At 40.5% G+C, this 24,208-nt stretch overlaps 2 protein-coding genes across 6 annotated transcripts in view; both read left to right on the top strand.

The window, feature by feature from the left end:
- Positions 1–5,759: 5,759 nt before the first annotated feature.
- Positions 5,760–9,548, top strand: uchl1 (ubiquitin carboxyl-terminal esterase L1 (ubiquitin thiolesterase)). The gene is made up of 9 exons (XM_057843010.1): positions 5,760–5,807; positions 5,894–5,905; positions 6,227–6,355; positions 7,569–7,710; positions 7,877–7,962; positions 8,065–8,112; positions 8,180–8,249; positions 8,750–8,808; positions 8,939–9,548. Exons 1-9 carry the CDS (start codon positions 5,775–5,777, stop codon positions 9,020–9,022), a joined length of 663 nt encoding a protein of 220 aa, XP_057698993.1. The 5' UTR covers positions 5,760–5,774; the 3' UTR covers positions 9,023–9,548.
- Positions 9,549–10,667: 1,119 nt separating this feature from the next.
- The window catches only part of LOC130920102 (LIM and calponin homology domains-containing protein 1-like), a 35,993-nt gene continuing 22,452 nt past the window's right edge, over positions 10,668–24,208 (top strand). For 2 of the 5 annotated variants that reach the window (XM_057842993.1, XM_057842992.1), the window contains exons 1-10: positions 10,669–11,077; positions 11,196–11,497; positions 17,937–18,007; positions 18,100–18,169; positions 19,630–19,736; positions 19,890–19,920; positions 19,987–20,094; positions 21,185–21,312; positions 21,420–21,490; positions 22,258–22,456. In XM_057842993.1, coding sequence (XP_057698976.1) covers positions 11,402–11,497; positions 17,937–18,007; positions 18,100–18,169; positions 19,630–19,736; positions 19,890–19,920; positions 19,987–20,094; positions 21,185–21,312; positions 21,420–21,490; positions 22,258–22,456 — 881 coding nt within the window. In that variant the 5' untranslated portion in view covers positions 10,669–11,077; positions 11,196–11,401. Of the gene's footprint in view, positions 11,078–11,195; positions 11,498–17,936; positions 18,008–18,099; positions 18,170–19,629; positions 19,737–19,889; positions 19,921–19,986; positions 20,095–21,184; positions 21,313–21,419; positions 21,491–22,257; positions 22,457–24,208 lie in introns of all 5 variants that reach the window. The other 3 variants (XM_057842994.1, XM_057842996.1, XM_057842997.1) reach the window with 3 other exon arrangements.

The raw sequence follows: 24,208 nt of genomic DNA, 5'->3' as shown, positions 1-24,208 counted from the left end.
TTTTGCCGGTTAGCAAATTCACACAGTATAACGTTATGCTAACTCTGATGCAGGTCAGACTTTCAATAGCAAAATTAGTCATGTGTTCCCGACCTCCACCCTTTTACATTACCTGCAGTGGCTGCTGCTGGCTGAATTTTTTTTTTTATATCCCTCTGAAAGGGGCAGAGAAGGCGGCATGTTGTCGACATGTTGTATTTCTGTCGGGGCTCTGAGCTGTGTGTGGGGCGTGGGGGGGTGGAGTTTGTCAAGTCATCAGCCAATCAAACGTGTGTTTGAGGAAAAAAATGGCCTGTCACATTCAGCAAGTGAACATTGTGAAAATAATTCACTTAATAATGGTAGGGTCAATTTTATCCTTACAACATATAGGAAGACAATCTAAAGAAAATGACCTATATAGTGGAATTCATTATATCATGCAAATAGGGTTGCTTAAAAGTTGGTGGGGACGAACTGAGCATCCTGAAAAGTTGCTAGTGTTATGTTCCTACCATCCCTAAGCAAACCTACGCCCTTGGCGCTCGGTTTCTACTTTCGGCTAGATCCATCAATTTGTCCGCCATATTGAGAAAGTACAGTTGTTTTACGATTCTTGCGCGTATTCGTATAGAATGTTCATAGACTTCATAATATATTGATGGGACACGGACCGCGGGGCTGATTCATAAGGGGCCTATTTTTTAAAAAATATTTTCAACACCAAAGCTGCTACCGACCTAAAACCAAAACAGGCACCTACCTTAGGCATATATAAGCCTCCATGAGCAGCGGCATAAAAAAAATAAAATCAAAGCCGTTCCCCGATAAAATCCCAATTAATTATTTTCTAAATAAGTATGACAAAACTTAAATGGCTATAAAATTATCAGATTTTACACTAGATGCACAAATATCACCAAATGCAGAGATAATCACCAGTCACAAATTGGCAGAATAAAATCTCCGCTTCCGTCGTTTTTCATTCTGCAGACTGCATCTTTATGACCAGTGTTGTTAATCTTACTTTGAAAAAGTAATTAATTACAGTTACAAATTACTTCTCCCAAAAAAGTAATTGAATTAGTAACTCAGTTACCTGAATGTAAGAGTAATTAGTTACTTGGCAAAGTAACTGGTGTTACCTTTCATGTATTTTTTTTTTTTTTTCCATTTTTTCAAAAAAAATAAAATAAAAAAACTTAGTAACCTTTGCTAACTTTGGATGTCATTTAATGTTGTGAATCAACTGTTAAAGTTGTTTTCTCCCGTTTTTGCATTAGTTCCCTTCTTTCGACATGTGAAAGCTTTATAGCTGTTTCATCATTGAAAGATAGATTCAAGTCAAGATTTTGCCGATTTAGGAGTATTTTAGATAAAACGTTACTTAGGTTCGCTAGGAAGGTTCACTACAACAGACCCTTTCTGAGAAGTCTACTGCTTTAAGATGGCGGCTGTTTAATAACGCCGCCGAGTATTTCAATTTGCATCTAGTTCTATATGCATGTGATATCTAGTTTAGAATCAAGTGGGCGTATATTGTAGGATGTCGGCTACAGTCAGGAAATATTTGAGCCAACTAGCCTTGCATCGCATTTGCAACAGCGTCACAACACTCTTCTCTCCTTCCCACTCCCGCTCTTCTCTCTCCGTGTCTCGGACTTTTCTCGCGTCATTCAACCAACGTAGTAACGCACATTATCCCGTTGCCGAAACAGTGACAAAATCCGAACGGAGGAAAAAAAACCCGTAATGCACGAGAAACGTACAGATTTTGAATGTACGGCGTACACATTTAACAATCAGTGCTCACTTGTACAAATTACGCCAAAGCAGTATAACTTGACAGATATGAAAATTCTTGTGGATAAATGCTTAAATCCCCGAATTCTTTATAGATATGAACGTAAAACGGTCTCGATTCTTGGTTAAAAGAAAAAAAAAAAAGGGCAGTTAGCATTTATTTCACATAAATATTGCGAAGTATGACGCCAATGCTGTAGCAGCTAATTTCTCCAAGTGATTTTTTTCAAAACGTTTCAAAATGCATGCATGGTACGAAAAATATAATAATTACCTTGAATCCTTGAAAAAATCGCTCCTGAAGCAATCCTTCCTGTTTGTATGCGGTGCAGCTGTCGTTCTTTTTCAACCTAAATCTGCCGTTAGATCTCTGTGTGTGTTTGAGAATAACTGCTCTTCATGCTGGGTGTGGGCAGGACCCCGACGCGAAGGCGTGGCGCAGTGTCTGGGGGAAGGGAGCTGTCAATATATAGCATGAAGTATATGTGAATGTTATAAATCCCTAACCTTAAATTCACCAGTATTATTGTAGATAATTTATTCATATTTACTTGTAACGTGGACTAGAATGCACTACATTTCACCTTTTTTGTGTGTCATGAGCAATGGGAATACTACTACACTACTAATACTACTGCACTTACGTACTCTAGCTTTTCAGTAGTTCAACAACCATAGCCATAAATCATCATTTATTGAGCCAGCACTGGAGTCTATTTCCATGCCTTCTCGTTATCATAAATAACTAATGGTAGGTGGAGGATTTCCTTTCATGAGTATATTGTCTTGGCACGGCTCGCATACAAAGACGGACAATTAGTCTGACACGATTGTCTGCTCTTGGCAAACCTGGCATGTACAGTAAATTAAAGTGTCTTTTAGAAACTGTAATTTCCTCAAAAATTGGCAGAATGCCAAAGAAAAATGAATCGCTTGGTGAATAGGGGTGGAGTTACACACAGTCACTTCATATAGTAGGTTGTTTTCCAGACTTCGCTAGCATATGCATGTTAAAGACCAAATGTAAAATAATTTCATTAAATGCCAAATAGGGTCACAATTACAGTAATTAAACAATGTCCAACAAATAAAGCCTGAAAAAAATAATTTATATGTTGTATATTTGACAAAATAATCGCTTTTCCGAAGTTCGAGCCTGAAAGGGGACGAACCCGGAAGTGACACGTCACACCGAGAACAGCGATGACAGCGCTCCATATGGCCGCCATACAAAGCCCTTCAAACAATGATTCAAACAGCGATATAAGTGACAGATGGAACGCAAGTTAGGAGATCCAAGTTTTTGAAGAGTTGGAGGAAGAGGAGGAGGTTGGAATTTTATTTTGGTCCGTACATATATTAGCCAGACGCTAATCAGGATGCAAACAATGTGCCGAGACTACCTTACATGGAATGGAGACAAGACCCATCGAGATTACAAGATTGGTAAGATATAGGCTGTTATTATTTTTATGATTTGAAGCATGTCACGTAAATAAACCACCTACTATTGCCTGGGATAAAAGAAAAGTTTTGACGAATCCCCGATCATGTTGTGGAATGAACAGTAGAAACTGGCAACGTTAGCTTTTGTTTACCTGACACGTTTCGGCAAACACTTCCGCCTTCGGACCCTGTCAAGTTCAAAAATAGACCCTTAGGTAGACATTTGTAAAATTACCCAAAAATAAGTAGAGAAGACACTCAGTTTTCTTGGCCAAGGAGAGCAAAGAGGGACTAGACAGAGAAATGCTAGATTACGCTGTATAGTCACCAAAATTGATCTAAAGAAAAACCCTCCTTGCTCTTTTTATTAGGGGTTTGTCCTAACACAGAAGGGTGCCGCCCTAAAGGGAGGGGGAAAGCAAGCTGGAGACACCCATGTGATTTTGGTTGGCTATGTGTGAGCATGTAGGTGGAACTAACTAAATACACGTGTGTAAGCAAGGGCACAGGTAAAGTGGTCAAAATGACCCAGACACTTCAGTTATGCAACGCTGCGGCCATGGAAGATGTCCTCGAATGGAAAATTGTCCTCGAAAGTCTAGACGCAAGGTGCTGAAGATGTCCTAGAAGGTCTAGTTACGCAATGTTGCGGCCATGAAGCAAGGCAGTTGTCATCCCGACCCTCTTTACTCTTTGTAACACTTAAACATTATACTACAATGCAATAATCATTTACTGGTCATATCAATAAGAAAAAATATGGCAATATGTATTATGTATGTATTAGGTATGTATGAGCACAAGCAAATATTCAATCAATCAAGCAAATATTCAATCAACCCTCGATAATTAACTCAACAGACCCTCTGACGAAGGCGGAATTGTTCGCCGAAACATGTCAGGTAAATAAACCACCTACTATTGCCTGGGATAAAAGAAACGTTTTGACTAATTTATAAGTATAGGCAAAATGAACTCAATACAACTATGATCGGGGATTGCCACGAGTTTGCTTCTACTGTTTATTCCACAACACGATCGGGGTTTTGCCTCGAGTTACCTTGCGGCTAACGTCGCTACCTTCTACTGTATATTCCACAACAGTTGGCAGCTCTGCTTTGACAAAGTCATCAGTTATCTATCTCCTTGATCATAAGCAGACCGGTTGAGGAAGCAGGCATCTTCGAAGTGTTTGTAGCAGAGAGCACTACTCGTTGATGGCGTGAAATTCATTCGCTTCATGCCAACGAAAGATGTCCATTTACGTGCCCTGCTATCCTTTAAATTAAAAACAATACATCGCCACACACCGCCGTGGCATCTTACCGAGAAGCAATGCAACAATACTGTTCTATGGCGGGCTTTCCTCGCAGTTCTCGGTGTGACGTCATTTCTGAAGATTGTCGGAGAAAAATATTTTCGTTGTCAAGGGCGTTGCTATGGGTTAAACAAAGAATCTGGAAGGGTTGCGTTAAAAAAAAATAACGAAAATATGCTTGTAATTGTTTAGCCATTGATATGATTCAAAAACATGGCTGGCCAACCTTACTTCACATTTGGTCTTTAAGCATTTACACAAAACCGAATTGAAGCTTTATCTATTATTTTCCTCCCAAAATGATTTTTTTTTTTTTTACTTCTTAGTGTACAGAAAATGCAAATGACTAAACATTTTTCCAAACAAGCTTTGCTTTTTTATGCCCTTGAGGAATTTCCTTTATTTCTTCTGATAGCAAACAAGCATAGAAATTTGAATGGTCATGTAAATAAAACCAATATAAAAAAATGATAAAAGCAGAAATACCCTTTGATTATGGGCCCCAATAACACACTATGTAAATAACAAATCGAATGTGTGTGTTAATTGGGGGGGGGGGGGGGGGGGGGGTCCTCTTTTTAGGTAAAACAAATATATAAATACTTAAACATTTTAAATAAAGAAAAAGAAGAAAAATGCAGTATTTCAAAGAATTTTTTAATCAAAGGGAAAAACTAAATACGATAATATATTTGTGTTATTTCATAATTATTTGTTGTTGCTAAAGTCTGAATTACCACATTTTCTAATTTTATATCCTTAAAGAGAGTTATTATATACTCTATGTGAAAAAAAATGATTAGTAGTGTGTGAATAAATTGAATGACACGCTTGGTCACGGGACGAAATCAAGCTTTGTTGAACTTCAGTGGAGTGAAAATTGCTGTTACAAAGCATTTTGTGATTGGTTTTGATTGGCACGTCACACCATTCTGGAAACAATGCTGAACACCACCAGTCCAATCTTGCCTAAATGATTAAATAAATCGTGTATTTCTGATTTTTTTTGTCACACGATGGTTTTAACTTGTTGGTAAATACAATTAATTTGTTTGAATTCTTAAATGACCGCCACCGTTGAGGTAAAACGTCCGTCTGGTGTGAGTGCACCCCTCATAAATTCCACTCAATGGTACGACCCGCGTCATATAAGTATAACCGAATTTGCAGACGCCGGAAAATTATTCCTAAGTATTTTCAAATTAAACCTCGATTAAATATTGCCAACATGGAGTGGACACCGATGGAAATCAACCCCGAGGTGAATTAAAAGCAACGCGAGCTTAATTAGCTGAGTCATTCAAGGCGACAACGGAATAATTGTTGATTTTTGTTTTCTGTGTACAGGTGCTGAACAAGGTGGGTAATCTAAAAAGATGAGTCAAACACTGAATCCCGACGTTTAAATATGTTGTTTTCAAAAAGCGCTCTCAAAAGGTCAGTGCAGCTGTAATGGTCGACGGTGTGACCAAATACATCCATTATTTTTATTTTTATTTTATTTATTTTTTTGTGTGTGTGTGAAAATGGTTTAAAATTAAGTTGGACATGATGGCATCATCCCTCGTGATACTGCTAGCTTGTCGGCTAATGATGAGTGACTGGGTGTGGTCTGTGTGAGCTAGCAGCTAACTCGTTTTTACGTGGTATTTTTCAAATATTTATATTTTTCTTTTCCAGTTGATGAGTAAAGTTGGCGTGGGTGAGGGCTGGCGCTTTGTCGACGTCCTCGGATTGGAAGCTGAACAATTATCCGCCGTTCCGAAGCCCTGCTGTGCCTTGATGCTGCTCTTTCCCATCACACAGGAGGTCATTTAAGGGGTGAATGAGAGGAATTCGGGTGGAGAACAATGTTGGGGTGTGGTGATGCTGAGCTTGCAGGGGTGGCTGATGGGGATGAGTCAGCAGTTGATAGAGGGGCTAAAAGGGTTTAGGGAGCAAGCCACACGGATAATGGGCACCCCACCCTTTGCGACTTAACTCATTTGCTGCCAGTCAAAATAGATTAGAAGGCTATCTCCGTCAATGTCTGAATGAGTTTGACGGAAAAAAAAATGTATTAAATTTTTCAATTACATGTTTAAAAAATGTTTTTAATATTTTAATTTTTACTGTCAAACAATGTACAACATGTCCAACAGTTACTTTTTAACATGCCATTGACGAAGCTAGACGTCCGATACATTTGGACTGAGAGAGGTTGGCGGCCCTCTGGTATGGTCTTGACACCCCCCCCCCCCCCCCCCCCCATATGTTACCAAGAGCGTTATTTTCATTTTAAGAAAAAATAGTCGTCAGTGGATCCTGGGGGCTTCATCACTTTTTAAATATATATACACACACACATTTATTACAGAGAACCTTATTTTCATGCCCATGTTTGCAAAACAAAAAACTGGCAATGGCATTTCACCCCCATTTTATTTTTGAGGGGAAATTTATCCTTGTTTAATCAAATATTTTGGGATTTGGATTTTTAAAAGAATTTTTTTCTCCAATGCCTTCCTATTGTCAAGAACCCAATTTAAAAAAAAAAAAAAAAGCAGCACGGAAAATGAATGAAAAAAATTAGTTGTGCAGTGGACCCTCACTAAAATCACTTCTGCTTTTTTTCAATGGAAAATGCTTAGTGATCCTTATCTACCTTTTTATTTTGGGAAAGTGTCACTTAACCCAGACAATGTTTTTTTTTTTTTTTTTTTAATATAAATATCATTGAACTTATATTTTCATGTCCATTTCTGATTTTTGTGAAGCACTGAAAAAACATTGTAAATATTTAATTTATCCCACTAATATATGAATAACAATTCTGCCTAGTACTGCATACAAATTTCTTTCCTTAGGTCTATTCTGGATTTACTGTTGAAACCAAAATGACCCCAAACATCAGATTTAAAAAAAGATTAATTTTGAGCAGGATATAGCAAAAAATTGCAATGTATTGAGTACTTGTTTTAGAATACATAATTCATGTTGATAAGTTTTTGCATGAAAACGTGTGTTTTTGTGTTTTTTTCAGCACGATTCTTTCAGACAACAACAGGTGGACAAAGTGGTGCGGAGTTCCGACGCTTACTTCCTCAAGCAGACGGCCACCAATTCCTGCGGCACCATCGCTTTGCTGCACGCTTTGGGAAACAACCAAAGCAAACTCACCTTCGGTAACATGAGTTCACTGCCATCGACGGCGATAGACGTCCCTCCCGTTTCGAACGGGAGCGGTTGCCGACCTCCCCGAAAATGATGGGACGTCTGTTGCAGTCAGTGGCAGCCAAGGAAGAAATGAAAAAAATAGTTTATATATAAACTTATTTTTTTTATTCTCAGAGCGTACTTCTGTGCTGAAGAAGTTTCTGGATGAAACTGCCAAGATGTCTGCTGACGACAGAGCCAAACATCTGGACAAGAATCAGGTTTTTTGACAAACATCTGCAGTTACAGTTCACGTCCACCTGAGGGCGCCACACCACCAAACATTTGTGTCAATCTAAGATATTTTGGATTATTATTTTCAGGCAATTCACGATGCTCACAATGAAGTAGCTGCACAGGGACAGTGTAGGGTAAGTTAATTTTATCATGGAACTTGTATGGCTTCTTTGGCTTATGTTTTATTTCCAATTTTCACAGCCAGAAGCAGATAAAGTCAACTTCCATTTTATTGCCTTTGTCAATGTGAATGGGCAACTCCTTGAATTTGGTAAGGATTTAAAAAAATTTTTTTATATGTATACACATGTACACTATTTTTGATGAAATGGTGACATTGATTCACGGTCGACACCTCGACTGGAACATGAAAGGATAGCGGTGGTATGCGTAGAGCTTACCAAGATTAATCGATTGTCGAAAGAATTGACATCTAGTTTCATAGTTGGTGAATCAGTTTGATATTTCTGATCTTAAGTGAACATTAGCCTATGTTTTATGAAGAAATGACTATATACCGAATACTTATACTGTATATGTAGTTTTTACAGATGCTCAAATGTTTTACTGTCAAAGAAACAAGCAAACATCAGCAGGAAAAACATTAGAATTTAATAGCCACTTTAAAAAGGTGGGTTTTGAGTCGACTTTCACCAATAGATCAACAATGAAAATTTTGTGTGGCAGCCCACCTGTAAATTTTACAAGTGAATTGTTCTGCAAGGCTTTTTACAAAAATGAAATAATTTTGACGTTTGATTTGCTACAAAGACGGGAAGATGAACGGCCCACTGAACCACGGATCCACCAAAGATGAAACGCTGGTAATGGTACGTGAATTAGGGGACTTCAACCTCTGAAAGTTTTACAAACTTTCAAGTCACTAATATTTTTTATATTAAGTTTGGCTGTGAATTATCTTTTTAAAAAATTGTTTTTATTTTTTTGGGGGGGATCCAGGATGCCGCCAAAGTGTGCCGAGGCTTCGTGGAGCGAGGACAAGGCGAAGTCCGCTTTTCGGCCGTGGCGCTGTGTCGCGGTTAAATTCCCCGGCGGGCTGAAACGTTGACCGCAAAATGCATTCGTTAGCATTTTCTGAGCACTGTCAAGCGAGTATCGTTTTCACTCGACACGCATACACAATGTGGCTTATACACACACCTCATTTTGATCCACATAATCATTCTTAGATGTGAACTAAACAAATCTGGCTGCTGTTTCTTTTTTTTTTTTTTTTTTTTTTTTTTTTTTTTGCACAAGCACTTGTCTCTTTTTGTACGTGTTTGTTATGCTTGGCGGACCAATGGGAATGGAGAAGAGAAAGGAATCCTTTTTGGACTGTTTAGATGCCTCTTGCTGCTAATTGGTTGATGTGATGTTCCTCACAGCCCAAATGTAGCTTTTGAATGTTTGTCGACTTAGTTGGACTCAATGTGAAGCATTTGAAGAGTGCCATTAGTTTGCTTTACTATGCACAGGTTAGAATTGTGCGTGTGTTGCTGTGTTTTTGGGCACTGTTGGCATGAGTGGCTGTTACTGACTGACACCAATAAAGTGCTTTTGATGGTTTGATGGTGCGAGTGGTTACATAAATGGGGGAGATGAAATTTGGGAAGGGGAAACGATAGAACTGGAAGTTTATTTTTTTTTAGTTTAAAGAAACATAAATTGAAATCATTAGTTACTGAATGTTCTTGTGAAGCAAATATATTTTTGAAATATTTTAATGAAGTCACCAAAAGATGTTCCATGAATGATAAAATTGATTTCACAATTTCACAAAAAAAATTCAAAATGTAATTGCTAGGGCCGTCAAAAGAGTTAATTACAGCTTAAAAATTGTAATTAATCACAATTCAAACCATCTATAAAATATGCCATATTTTTCTGTAAATTATTGTTGGAATGGAAAGATCACACACAAGACGGATATACAGTGGGGAGAACAAGTATTTGATACACTGCCAATGGGTTTTCCCATAGAGATAGCCTGTACATTTAACATACGGTACATAAGTACTGTATTATAACAAATCGACAAAATGGCACTAACATTAACATTCTCTTAAAGCGATCCATGGATAGAAAGACTTGTAGTTCTTAAAAGATAAATGTTAGTACAAGTTGTAGAAATTTTATATTAAAACCCCTCTTAATGTTTTCGTTTTATTAAAATTTGTAAAATTTTCAAAAAATAAACTACTTGCTCGCCATTGTTGATGTCAATAATTACACCATGCTCACTCATTGTGCTGACACCCATAAACTCATTTGGACCCAAGCACCAGCAGAGGGTGACAAAACACAAGTGCACATGACCCTATTCTGTCATTTTAATCTGTTTGAGCGGGGCATGTGCGTTAATTGCGTCAAATATTTTAATGTGACGAATTAAATAAATGACCCCCCGTTAACGCGATAATTTTGACAGCCCTAGTAATTGCAGTACATAGTCATGTAAAAATATTTCATTTTAAATTTCGATAAAATTTTGGATGCACTCGAATAATTTAAAGATTTTAATTACCATATAGAAGTAATTTTTTAAGAATTTCAAATATGGGTAAAAGAGAGAAATGAAAAATTATGAAAGCCATTTAAGTTTTTTTGATGAATTATGATAACAAATGAACAAAACAATCCCCTTTCTTCTAACGGGGGGTGGGGTGGGGGGGCTAAAAATATATTTAATTAAAACATTTTTTTTTCGTTATTTGCAGCCTTGAATGCCAATCGACGTTCAATCAGTTTTGATTGGTCAAAACGGAATCTACGTCCAGCCCCGCCAATAGCACTGAAACATAAACCTTCATTGCCACTAGTCCTAGTTTGTAACAAAACAAAAAAACATGGCTGGATTCCCAAATGCTCAGGGCAGATTAAAATCGACATGACAACACTTCATCTAAAATCTTATTGGACTAAATGACATTAGACTAGAAGCGAACCAAAGTTTTAAATGAAGAGTGACCATATGTGCCACTTAACTCATCGCCCCTTCGAGGAGTCCATCGCCGTCAATGGTACAGAAAGATAACCCCTTCGCAGGTATATTTCTTAGTAGGATTCAGCAAAATCAGAAACCACGCCGCCATCTTGGTAAGGTATTAATCCCTTATTATTAAACCCTTATTTTCATGCTCTACGACACGTTGAAGTGACCCAAATGCAAAATAACGGGACTGATCCCCCCCCCCCCCCCCCCCTTCCCGCATAGGACAGATTCCTGCGTGCGCGTCCCCGCCTCCTTCAGCGCGCGCCCGCCCGCCCGCAGCGGTGTTGGTGGGGGACAGTGTCCACCATCAGGGTTCGCCTCCTGCGTAAAACAAGCACCGTTTCTCTGCTTCGCGGAGGGTCGACGCGGAAGGCAACCGGCCACCGAGTCCGGTCGAGTCACCGCATCGCGACACTACTTGCCCGGCGATGGCCAGCTCGCCTGCGGGTCACGACGTTCGGCCGGAGTCGGCGGAGGCGAGCCGCCCGGAGCCCGCTTGCCTGGAGGCGCAGAAATGGATCGAGGTAAGCGGACTCGACTCGAACCGTAGCCGGGGGGGTGTTAGCAGGCTGCTTCGCGGATATAAATAAACACCCACCGGGCGGTGCACCGTCACCTGTTCCGTGGGGTGGGGGGCAGTTCACGTGTCTGGTTACAGGACGAAAAGTTGGCGTGCGAACACGCGGTGTGTGATCGGCGATTCTTCTTACTGGCGGTTTGGGGTTTTTCTTCCAAATCGCGTGTTTATTCCACGGTAGGGGCAGGAACGCCTACTTTTTCACGGTGGTTGCCATGGGGATGAAACCGGGCCAACGTTCACGCACCAGCAGCATTCGATGATGATGAGATGAGATTATCGTGTGCATCATCTGCGTTGGCGATATAAATGTACTGTATGCTGGAGTGGTCAAACGTGATGGCAAAGCCTGTTATGACCTCTTTTTGTATACAGTATTTCAAATATTTACTAAGGTCACTGGACGGCAGTGATATTTTGCTGCGTGAATGAATTGGTTACAAATGAATTGGACGTTTATCACCGTCAATGGAACTGAAACATGATCATTTACCAGTCATAAGAGACAAGCTGTCTCATGAATGTGATAAAAATACTGTGTACAAACATGAGACAGAGATAGCCCGTAAATACAAAGACACGAGATGGAAAAGTACTGGCCCAAAATATAAGTGTTGAAATGAAAATACTGTACATAAATGCTCCTAAAACTTAAAAAAACAAACAAACATTAAAATACAAAAGTAAAGAAAAGATACAAATAAATACAGGGAGAAAAGATTAAAAATATCAAATAGAAAAATGCAAAAATATCCATCGCTGTCAATGGCAGCCAATGAGTTAACATTTGAACCCAGCTTCCGTTCATCATTTTCTTGAAGTTAATAAGCGCTAGCTAGACCCCTGAAACATTTAGGGAATAGCTTCAAATGGTGACAGTTTAGACTTTGAACTCCATCTTGACCAGGTATAATATGCATGAAAGCCTGCTAAAACGTTGACTGTAAAAGTGCTGATTTGACCTCTGAGATGAGATGGTTTGGCTGTCCTTCGGGCCAAAATCTTAAGAATTTCTATGTCGTCTGGGAAAAAGACAGCCTTCATTTATTCGGGTCATGTTGGTCTACAATTGTCCGTTTTCTTCAAATGTCACTTCTTGTGGTTGGAGTAGCCCGTCGTCCCACTACTTGAGTCCATTTTGCAGTTAATGCACTAATGGTTTTTAGCATTCAACCTCGAAGGCACGATTGCTGTACATTAACGAAGAAGCGCTTTAGTGGAGTCAACGTCTCCCTCCTGATATGCTGCTTTGTTGTCTTCTCTTTGGAATTCTACGGGTTTATTTTCAGCACCGTCCGGACTGCTTCTATTTGCAGTGCGCTTGTTTTTTTACACTCTCACAGGTGCCAGTGACTCAGTGTAGGAGCCATCCCATGGAATGCTATTCCAAATGTGTGTGTGAGAGACAGACTCCTCAGACACGCCCAGGTTGAGTGACAGCGGTTGCTATGGCAACATGACACGGGCAGACCCTCGGGAGTAGGGGTTTGGACCGTGTGACCCCACTTATCGGAGGGAAATCGGGAATGAAAAATGAAAAAAATAAAATAATTCAATTTACAGCGTAGTGCATTTCTGCCCCAGGCCTGTAGGTGGTGGTCATGTGAATGAGAAAGGGTATGACAACCTGCGCATTGTAGTTCGAGCTTTACCTTGTTTTTACTTTTGACTTTTTTTTTTTTAATATATGGCGGAAAACACTCAGGTGACTTGAAGTTCTGCTCTGAGATCCCCAATTTGGCCAAACTCAAAATTGTCCTATATGCACGTGTGATACATCATCGGAAAGCTTACAATCTCAATTTTCTGGGGAAAGACCCATTTTGAACGGGAGGGCCTTTAAAAAAAAACAAAACAAAAAAAACAGCAAAACCCTAACTGGAGGTGAGAGCATGATTAAAGACGCCACGATTTTAATGAGATATTATCACGTACTTACCTCTTTTCGATCCAAAAACTCCCTTTAGCATTTATCACCAAGTGTCAAGACACAGCTGTGAATGGCCACAGCCAGATTTTATGGGTGAAACATGGTAATATAACAAGGGTCATGATGCAGAAATCAAAGACATCAAGGAGTGGTCGAGATTTTCTTTTTCAGGTATTTACCCTTTTAAATGTGTTTTTTTCCCCCAATTTTTCTTTGGTTGGATCGATTACTTATCATCTAAAATATTGGGGAAACTGCGACGGTGACAAAAAAAAAAAATACAATTAAGCAATAGTAAATATCTGTTACTTATTTACATTTTTTTTTTTCATTGTGACATAATTTGTTTAAAAGTTTAAAATATGCGAGTGAATTCATTTTCTAAAGTCTTTTTTTTTAAAGGAAATATTAGACATCAATTAATGATTCTTAGCTAAACATTACAGACATTTTAAATAAGAAATATAATTACTTACCTTTTTATGGCTGGGTTGAAACGACGTCCGTAAACGGGGGTTTCCAGGGTCAAACGGACAAATTAAAAATAGTTTGGGGGCTTCAATCGCCATGAATCTGCTATGGCAGCATATAGACATATTGTTCTATCAACAAAACAGTTCTTTTGGCTTCAAATACAGCAGTTTATTTTAAAGAGGGGTGCAAGAACAGAAACTGCTTTTTTGATGAGATTTATAGTTATGCAAAATAAGTAGTTTTTGTGTAGTTCTGTATTTTATTTTAAAGGAGTAAACTAGATTTTGTGTAGCATTTTGGGTTAGGGTTTTGTTTGTTGAATTTTATGTTTTCAAACTAACTACTTTAGCGTGTGAGCTTTTGATTTTTTAAAAAAAAATCATAGCTTTTTCATTTTTGTTTTTTTCAAAAGAATAAACATTTGTTTGCAAACAGACTAAATTTTGTGTAGAATTTCAGCTAGTTTTCTGCATAGAAGGTTTCTCATACTGTTTGTTATTATTTGGAACTCATTTGGTGTTTTATCTACTAGAAGATGCATAGTATTGCAGTTTTGGATTTAAAAAAAAATTTTCATTTTTGTTTTTTTCAAAAGAATAAACATTTGTTTGCAAACAGACTAAATTTTGTGTAGAATTTCAGCTAGTTTTCTGCATAGAAGGTTTCTCATACTGTTTGTTATTATTTGGAACTCATTTGGTGTTTTATCTACTAGAAGATGCATAGTATTGCAGTTTTGGATTTAAAAAAAAATCATCGTTTTTTACTGGTCAGAGATTTTATACCTGTCATTTTGTTGCCAAACAAGTTTTTTTAGCGTAATTGTGTTGTTTTTGTATCCCATTTTGGGTAGACAAGAAGCATGTTGAGTGACATTGTGAGGTGGGCGGGGCCAATGTTCAAATCACTCTAATGCCACATGCACGCATTCGCTCGCACACACACGCAGACACGCCAGTGCCACAAACGTGCACGCCAGATGTCGCGACCGTCCTTGATGACTCCATCCCAGACGTGCGCGGCATCTTATGTCTGGGAGAGGGAGCTGGCAGTGTATGATCATGTTTCAGTGCCATTGACCGCGTTAGACGTCTGCTCCATTTTAGGGGGTGGCCAGTTAATTGTGCAATGCATTAAAAAGGCCCTATTGTATGCTAGGACCTCCCACGACCCCCACTTATATAAGATTTCCAGATGTTTCCTATCCCGGTCTCTTCTTTTCTTTTCCTGTCTGCCATCGTTCCGCTCACGTCGACTCGGCCGGGGCTTCTGAAACATTTACAGCACGCTCGTCAATTATTTAGTCGGCTAAAAATGACTACACTTTGTCTCGTTGTGTTTTGTGTGTACGATGCAGGTTGGAGGTGGGGGATGCTAAAAATCAGATGAAAGCTGCCACAAATGATTACGTATTTTCATAGGTTATTTATTGTTGTATTACTCTAGGCTTGACATTTTAGCTGCCAATTACATTTAAACAGTGTTGGGCACGTTACTTTCAAAAAGTAATTAGTTATAGTTACTCACTACTTCTTCCAAAAAGTAACTGAGTTAGCAACTGAATTACTCTATAGTAAAAGTAACTACTTACCGGGGAAATTGATTCTTTCCGTTACTTTAAAAAGAAGGTGTTGTATGTCAAAGAATTTGAAATGTTCTGAGCAGTGTTCGAGTCAGTTGAATAGAGAAGAACAGACAGGTAGTTGTGTTAAAAAACCTTGTGATATTTATTGCGCCTCACCAGCAACAGATTTATCCTACAAAAATAAACAGTAAACAATATAAAGTGAGTTTAATCAATTAAATCTAACTCTCACAACCTGAGACAACTGATCGAGTAGACATAGCCTACTGTACTTCAAGTGTTTTGACTTGAAATAGTGTTTACTTCGTAAAGGACAAATTTTCCTCTGAATGCTCTACCATCATATCCCTCTGCATCTGTTTTGCATGTGTGTGTTTGCCGCACGCGCTGTTCCGTTTTGTGTGCGAAAACACTGGCTCTGATTGGCTTACTGTGACACATGACTCTAACCCTCAGCCATTCACAATCGCTTCCATCGCGTCTATCCAGGTGGTGCATTCAGGTAGCCTCGTCCCCCTACTCCTCCCATCACCCTCAAAGCGTCCTCAAGATGGAAACGGCATTCTTGCTGGCTGACAGTGGGGGATGGGAACGAGGCTAGCATTCGGGTGTAGCAAACACAGAAACGTTAGCAAGCTTTGGAAAGCATTGTCTAATTCAGGGGTGCCCAAGTCCGGTCCTCGAGAGCCCCTATCCAGCTTGTTTTCCATGTCTCTCTCCTCTAACACACCTGAATCAAATAATGAGGATTGTTGTCAGGCTCCTGCAAAGCTTGCTGATGAGCTGATCTTTTGATTTAGGTGTGTTAAAGAGGGAGACATGGAAAACAAGCTGGATAGGGGCTCTCGAGGACCAGACTCGGGCACTGCTGGTCTAATTGAATGAGCAGGGACAAACAGCCTGGAGTCATAAGAAGTACGTGCTGTAATATTCTGATACAGAATTATCCGAGGCACCCTAAAGTGCACACGGCGCCAATATTGTTTTGCTCACATGATGCGGGAGTGAGTGAGGACACGGCCTGCCGAGAGCCGTACGTTTGTGTTAATGTTGAAGTTATACAGTATGTGCTATTAAAGAAACAGAGTGCCAGCACGTCCCGTGTGGTATATCTCTGCTAAGAAAAAGCACAAAACAAAACACGTGTGCTATTCTCGAACCTGAACGCACCCCAAGTCTTGGATGACGAATGAACAGAGCAGAGTCGACTCGCTACAGCTGGTAGTTTCTTCAATTTATTCAGAGTAGGTAACGCACCGCTTTTGACCATCGGTAATGGCGGAAAAAATAATGAGTTAGATTACCCCGTTACTGAAAAAAATAACGCCGTTATGTAACGGCGTTATTTATAACTGCGTTTTCCCCAAAACTGCATTTAAACTTACACTTAAAAAGTATTTCCAATGATAATATTGAAAAATAAAATAGTTACCTTTTTTAAAACAAATAATCATAATTTAATGTGAATATTTAGTTTTCTTTATTACGAAGCGGCAGCGGCTGAAACTACGCCTACAGTCTCCGCTTGGCCAAAACACATTTCTAACCCGCTACTCACTGTTTTCCCGTTTCCGGTGCCGATTTAACGGGCCAAACGCCGGTCGCTTTATGTCGGCGCTCGTACAAGTGTGCGAGCCGCGCTCGGGCCGCAGTTACGCAAAGGCCGGAGATGGCAGCCGCCAGTAAAAAAAGTATAGTCTTTTTGAATTGAAAGGCAAAATAATGACAAATAATGAATATTGATACAATTTTAAAAGTGTATTTGCTATGAAGTTGTCATTTTGAGGTCAACAATGTCTCTAAGCAATTCATCAACTATCAAAAATACTGTCGTAGCCCCGTTTTCGACAGAAAGCAACTTTTCCATCCCATCCCAGACTTGTCTCAGAACATTGCAATTCAACGACGTTTCGTGCCAGGTGAAGGACGCGGTGTCGATCGCGTCGTTGTCTCTGCCGAAGACAACGACGCGACTAATCCTCAGGCGAGATTTGCGTCAACGTCCATTTCGAAGCGGAACGTCTGACGCCGCGTTATTTTTGAAGGGAGCGTTCGCACAAGATGTGAGTAAATGCTACTTTGGCCTACTCGTGGGTTTAAACGCTAGGCGCCGCCGCTGCTGTTCACGGCGCGGGTTAGTTCGCTTACTGCAGCTGACCGATACGTCGGCCTCCTTTCGGCAAACTGTTTCGGCCGCGTCAGTTTTTGAAATATTTTTTTCTTTTGGAGCCCTCCCTGAGGAAGCCACGCTCACGCGCACATAGTCCGTCCAAACTGTAATCTGCCTTGATCTGGATTATCACATAGGCTATCAACACGAATCGTTCAATCCTCTCTCCCTTTCCGTTTATCTTTTGCGTCCATATTGCATAACCCTTGATTACTTGTCACTGTCAGGCGGTGACGGGGAAGAGCTTCGGGGACAAGGACTTCCGCAGCGCCTTGGAGAACGGCATCCTGTTATGCGAGTAAGACCGACGACGGACATCGCACCGACGACCAAAACCGAGGCCCTTTTTTAAAGGAAATCTGGCCCCTCCCCTTTCCCTCATTTGTCCAGGCTTCTGAGCGCCATCAGACCGGGCCTGGTCAAGAAGATCAACAGGCTGCCCACTCCCATCGCCGGCCTGGTAAGGACCTTCTTCATATCGTTTCTGGCAAGACACCCAAAAATGAGCGCAACTAACATTATGAAAGTTCTGAAATGGAAAGCTAGCGCAAAATTCAAATATAGGAAATTCCACCCTTGCTGTGGAGTGCCCTTGACATTACAGCGCCATCAAAATTTCAGAGAAAAAACATATACAATCTAGGGCTGCAACTAACGATTGTTTTCATAATCGATTGATTGGACGATTAATTAAACGATTAATCAGATAAATGTCACTTTTTTCAATGATCTTCGCAATTTACCTTGAAGTTGTTTTAGGCAGGTTGTAAGTAACAATGAAGACAAAATGGACGGCGATTTCCTTCAAAAATGATATATTATTCCAGCTCCCGGACTTAACTGTAGTCTACAACTGTATCGATCATCAAATTCATTGGCAACTGGGCCGTATGCGGCGACCACAGTTCCCTCCCGGGTCGGGTCTGTTTGATGGGGCTCGTTGGGCGCACTCGGGCGGGGGCCCTCGGTGCTGGGATTGGCGATGGGGCAGCGTCGGGTCGGTCGCCGACGGGCTTACGCTCACAAGGGATTCACTGGTTTCTAGATCACAGAGCTGATTTGTGTACACTCCACCCCTCCCAATAACTTATCTTATAGACCCCCCCTCCCTTTCTTTCACTGGACAACACACATGGTGTCAACCGAGAATACATCTAGCTGACGATTGCGCCAACATATTCATAGTTAGTGTAGGCGTTCACTGTATTTGTTGTTTGTGTTTTTCTTTTTTTTTTTGTTTCTTTTCTTTTTTCTTTTCTTCTGTTCCCCCATAACCCCTTCCTGTTCGCTGCTTTGTCATAATAAGTGAGAAATGTTGAATGATCACAAAAAAAAAACCCCAAAAACACATTGGCAATTAATTTATTCATTGATTAGTTGTTGCAGCCTTATTGAGAAGCTAGTTTAGACGGTAAGACGCCTGAAAATTGGCAAAAATGTGTTGTCTTCCAAAGTAAAAGCAGAATTTTTTTCATATTCTTCTTTGACTTGACAAAAATATAATGAAGAAATCTGATCATATATACAACTGAGAAATTATATGTATAATTTCAAGAATTTAAAATTGAAGGTGAAGGTCCTAGACCAATGCTTCTCAATCATTTTCTGTTACGCACCCCCCCAATACATATATAAATATGTAGGGTCATTTAAAAATAACGTTTTCACATGATTAAAAATTCCAATCAAGATCTGACCAACTCCAGAGAGTTCATATACTTTTTTTTTTTTAATCCAAAAATAATATGTGTACTTTTTTTCCTGAATATCTTTTTAATGACTATAAGCCAACGAAAGTCAAAGTAGGAAAAAACACGTAAGAAGCATTTTTTTGTATCATTCATTTCAAGAATGTCATCAACAGCACGTGATCACATTTTGGTGCATTAGTATGATGATTTTCTTTTTTTGTCGTTCCAGGACAACCTATCAGTCTTCCTTCGAGGCTGCGAGGAACTGGGCCTAAAAGGCTCGCAGCTGTTCGACCCGGGTGACCTCCAGGACACCTCCGTCCGAGCCAACCTCAAGTAAATACGCATTGACATTTCTTGCAGTGCCAATGAAATGAGTTCATGGCTAGCAGACGTCTAATCCATTTGAAGCGGGAGGGTTGGCTGCCACCCCCCCGAGTTCAAATAGATCGGACGTCAAAAGCTTTCCAACCTTCTCTCTTCCGACAGGGACTCTGATTGCTGTCGCAAATTGAAAAATGTGAGGAGCGCCGTCCGTCTTTTCTCCGCCGGTGTATTTTGCTAATCCCCGCCTCGCGTCCGGCAGGTTTTGAACACCGTCTTCTGGCTGGGTAAAGCGGCCAGCGGTTGCGCCTCCTACAGCGGACCCACGCTCCACCTCAAGGAATTTGAGGGGCTGCTGGCCAATATGAAGGTGCTGGCTGGCTGAGGGAGGGGCTTCAAGTGTTTTTTTTTTAGATGAAATGCTGTCACATACCATTATTGTGGGAGTGGACTAATCGGCGAATATATTTGTGATGAGTTGACTCATTTTACATGTTAATTACTGTTCTATTACTCTGGGCAAAAATAGAATAGAATAGACTTGCCCTTTATTGTCATTATACGGTTGTAAAATGAAATTGTGGAGCATCTCCCTTTTAGTTATAGCTAAAAACATTGGGACCGAAATGATCATATTGATAAAGTTGGAATTTGAAAATTATGCAACATTTTTTTAGTTATTTGGACTAATAGACAAATATTCAGTCTGGTTTCATTGCGCACTGCAGAAATTACCGCAGAAATTTGCCCCCCCCCCATTTAAAAAAATAAAAAATTACTAAAGAAAATGAATCGAAGGAAATACATTAAAAATAAGACTGTTTTTTTTTCCTTTTTCACTTCTAATATTATAAAATAGTAAAATACACACTATTTATTTGTTTTCCTTTTTTAATTGAAAACTGGAAATATAAATCAAAATGAGAATCCTTTTGTGTTTAACAAAAAGCAAATTATTATGAACAATAAAATACTGTATGAGAAATAATTTTTAAAAAATGACAAAAGAGAATCCCCCTCTTTTTAAATTTAAAATTTTTACAATAAATGTTTGGAAAATTTGATTTAAAAATTCAAAACAATTTTGGCAAAAATGTAATTATTAACTATCAAGAGGTGTAAAAAGATGACTCGGACAGTTTTTAGATCAGCAATGTCTCTAAACAATCAACCATCTCAATAATTTGATCATCAATTAGGTGTCAGTTAGCCGATGAATTAAATAAACCCTAACCCTATGAATCGATAAATTTTCTAAATAAAATCAAGTTCTCTGTTAAAGCTTTCAAAATAAAGTCTGAATTGATTTACATTTTTGCCACACTCCCTTGGATTCATCCATTTCAACACCCCAATAAACTCGCTGTTTATAATAATAAATTCAAGATGATGACATCTTGCTTGCTAAAAATGCAGCAAAAATAACAAAGCCTCACATTTTGTCCTTTTCCCACGTATAGGATGGCGAAGAAGGGGCCGACGGCTCGCAGAAGCGTAGCGTTCGAGACAGCGGCTACGACTGCTGGGACTCGGAGCGCAGCGACTCGCTCTCGCCGCCCAGACACACTCGAGACAACTCGCTAGATAGGTCGGACAAATCCCTCCTTTGTACACCGAGCAATGAAACAGACATATTTTTCTACTTTGACACAGTCGTCCATTCATCTGGTTAACGGTCCTTTGTCTAATTGGCAGCCTGGACTCGTTTGGCTCGCGTTCGCAGCACAGTCCTTCTCCCGACGTGGTCAACCGAGGCAACATGGAAGGTTAGCCGACGATCGACCGCGACGGACGTCCAATCTAGCTGTGAAAGACCCTAAAAATACAGCGCAAAATGTCTGACTAACATGTTACATTAGCAGTACATCCATGTCAGAAATGGGAGAAAATTATATTACACAACAACGTGCATTATTTGCACTGTTTCGGGAGATTAATACTGTAAACGTAGCAGGATAACAAATCCTCACGTTGAGAAAAACGATGTTTTGTACAACATTAATACAGCACTAATAACACTATTGTTCTCTTGCTAAGTTGTTACACTAGCAAAATACTTGAAAAGTGAAAAAAAATACAAATCATACGTTTACACGATTTATGACGTGAATCAACTTATAAAACAGGCATGCCAAATGAAAGTAATTAGCATAGAATAGAACACAAAAATAGATTAATGAGCAATGTGTGCTACTACAGCACAAAAAGGATGCACTAACATAATTAGCATAGCAAAAGTCCACTAGCATAGCATGCTAAAGATGTGAATAATTCTTTTTTTCAACATGTTTTATACAATATTTGCAACCAAGAAAAACACAAACTTGTACATGAATAATATATAGTTTACCAAATGTTATAGAATTAGCACAAATTTATAACCTTATGTGAGCTAATTGTGACATTAAATAAAGGCTAGTTCATGTTTGACACACATTTACCACTAGTGTGCGCTAATAGTACACGTAACTTACATAGCATTGACGCTTGGTAAATCGGCAAATCTTGACGTTACGTCTTGCGTTATCACCAGGACGAGAGGCCGACCCCGACGCGGACGGCGGCAGGAGACCCGACGTGCAAAAGGACGACATGTCGGCCCGCCGCGCGGCCAGCGGCGAAGCGCGAAACCCCGTCGTCTTCAATCAGTTCTTGCCCAACCGGAGCAACGCCGGCCTCTACGTCCCCAACGCCAGACGCCGACCTCACGCCGAGGACGGGGAACAGCGCAGGTAACGACGCTTTTTGGAATCTTTCCATTGCGACAAATCGCCGTAACGTGACGTCGAACAGGCCAGTCGAGGGTAAAAAGACTCAAAAGAGCGTCACGTGGGCCACGGACCGCCGAGGCGGAAAGGAAGTGTGCGAACGGACCAGGCTACAGAAGCTAGAGACGGCGGGCATCAAAGTTCTGCCCGCCGCGCTTCGCTACCGGAGGTTAGCGCTTGAATTTTTGTGGGGAACTGCCGATGAGTTGATTAATCCGTGCTGTGGTGTTGTCGGTTGACGACTAACCGCTCGAAACGTGCCGGACGGTCGCTTGTGCCTTCCGTTGGTTTGCCCGTCTCTGGTCTCCTCGGATGTGGTCTTCATTTTGGTTTCATCTGGTTGGACTAACGTTCCTCGTGCACCCAACTAATTCTGCACGCTCGGGATTTAATCGTCTCTGCGACTTCAACGCAGCCCTTCCTCTGCTCCGGAGAAACCGGATTCACCCGATATCATCCTCCGCCGCGACAATGACTTTTTGAGCTCTCGCAAAGCCCCTTGGGACTCCTCGTCGGACGGAGAAAGCGAGGACCAGAAGGTACCGGATGTGCGCAAGGACGACCTCGCGTCCCGACGGGCCGCCCGGGGACCCGCGGTACCCGAGGCGCATCAGTTTGTCACGGCGCCGCCGTCGCTGGAGCGCAAAGACCGGGAACGCTGGGAAAGCATCAGACGATCGTCCCGCGAAACGCTAAAGGACACCAGGTTAGACGACTCGGCGCTTTCGCGGGTGCACGCCGTTTCTTCGCTCACTTTTCTAACCCGGCGACGGGACAGCGAACTGGAGAAAATCCCCGACATCGTTACTCGCCAAAGACGAGACGTGGACGAGGAGAGCGAAGACGAGGTCGCGGGAAGGCTAAAAGCGACGCCCGACAAGCAAACGGACGACCTGGCCCTCAGGCGGGCTCAGGTTAGGCCGCCCCCCCTCCGCCGGGACGGACCCGCGAGTTTGCCGTCGGGCGCCATGAGCCGAGTGGACGTTCAGAAGTGGGAGCGACTCAGGATGAGCGAACCCAGGTGCCGCGCATGCACGGAGAGTTGTTCAATATGGACGTGAAAACGTATTGTCGTTAATTCTTTTTTTATTTTTGTTTTGAATGACTGACATACTAACAAAAATTGCTACATTAATATAGCACAAAATGTTTTACTAATATTGTTTAGGTTTACACTACAGCTATGCCAAAAATCAATTCCAAATAACAGACAAAAAGGTGCTTTACATACATTGTGTACGGCCATAATTAGCTTAAAAACAGCACAATAAGAGTTATTTTAGTTTAGTGAGCATAGCTAAAGTCCACTAGTACACCACGATAACAAATGCTAACAATGTGAGATAAAATTGCTTGTTATTTACAGTTTATGACAGGAATTACCCTATGAAATACTCCAAATTAAAGTAATTGGCACAAAAAGTGTACGCTAACATAGCTTAATCGGCATGGCAAACATCTGCAAGTGTAGCGTAAGCATCAAACGATTAGTGTATAAAGATGACTGTATAGTGTGATCACAAATGCTAACGTTGTGAATAGCTCCTTGAAATAGCATGTTATTTACAATTTATGACATGAATAACCTCGAAGCAGGGATTTTAAATGAAAGTGATTAGCACAAAAAGAGTAGGCCTACGCTAAAACAGCCTACTGATCGAAGCAACTGTCTGCTAGCATAGCGTCGGCCGACTAACAAATGCTAAGGTCTTGTAT

This window comes from Corythoichthys intestinalis, chromosome 8 (assembly GCF_030265065.1).
Source record: "Corythoichthys intestinalis isolate RoL2023-P3 chromosome 8, ASM3026506v1, whole genome shotgun sequence".
Taxonomy (NCBI): Eukaryota; Metazoa; Chordata; class Actinopteri; order Syngnathiformes; family Syngnathidae; genus Corythoichthys; species Corythoichthys intestinalis.
This window is presented reverse-complemented; position numbering and strand designations above follow the sequence as displayed.

Coding starts and splice junctions, on each gene's coding strand:
- uchl1 (XM_057843010.1), top strand. CDS start 5,775: ATGGAGTGGACACCGATGGAAATCAACCCCGAG. Junction 7,711..7,876: donor CCAAAGCAAACTCACCTTCG/GTAACATGAGTT, acceptor TTTTATTCTCAG/AGCGTACTTCTGTGCTGAAG. Junction 8,250..8,749: donor TGGGCAACTCCTTGAATTTG/GTAAGGATTTAA, acceptor TTTGCTACAAAG/ACGGGAAGATGAACGGCCCA.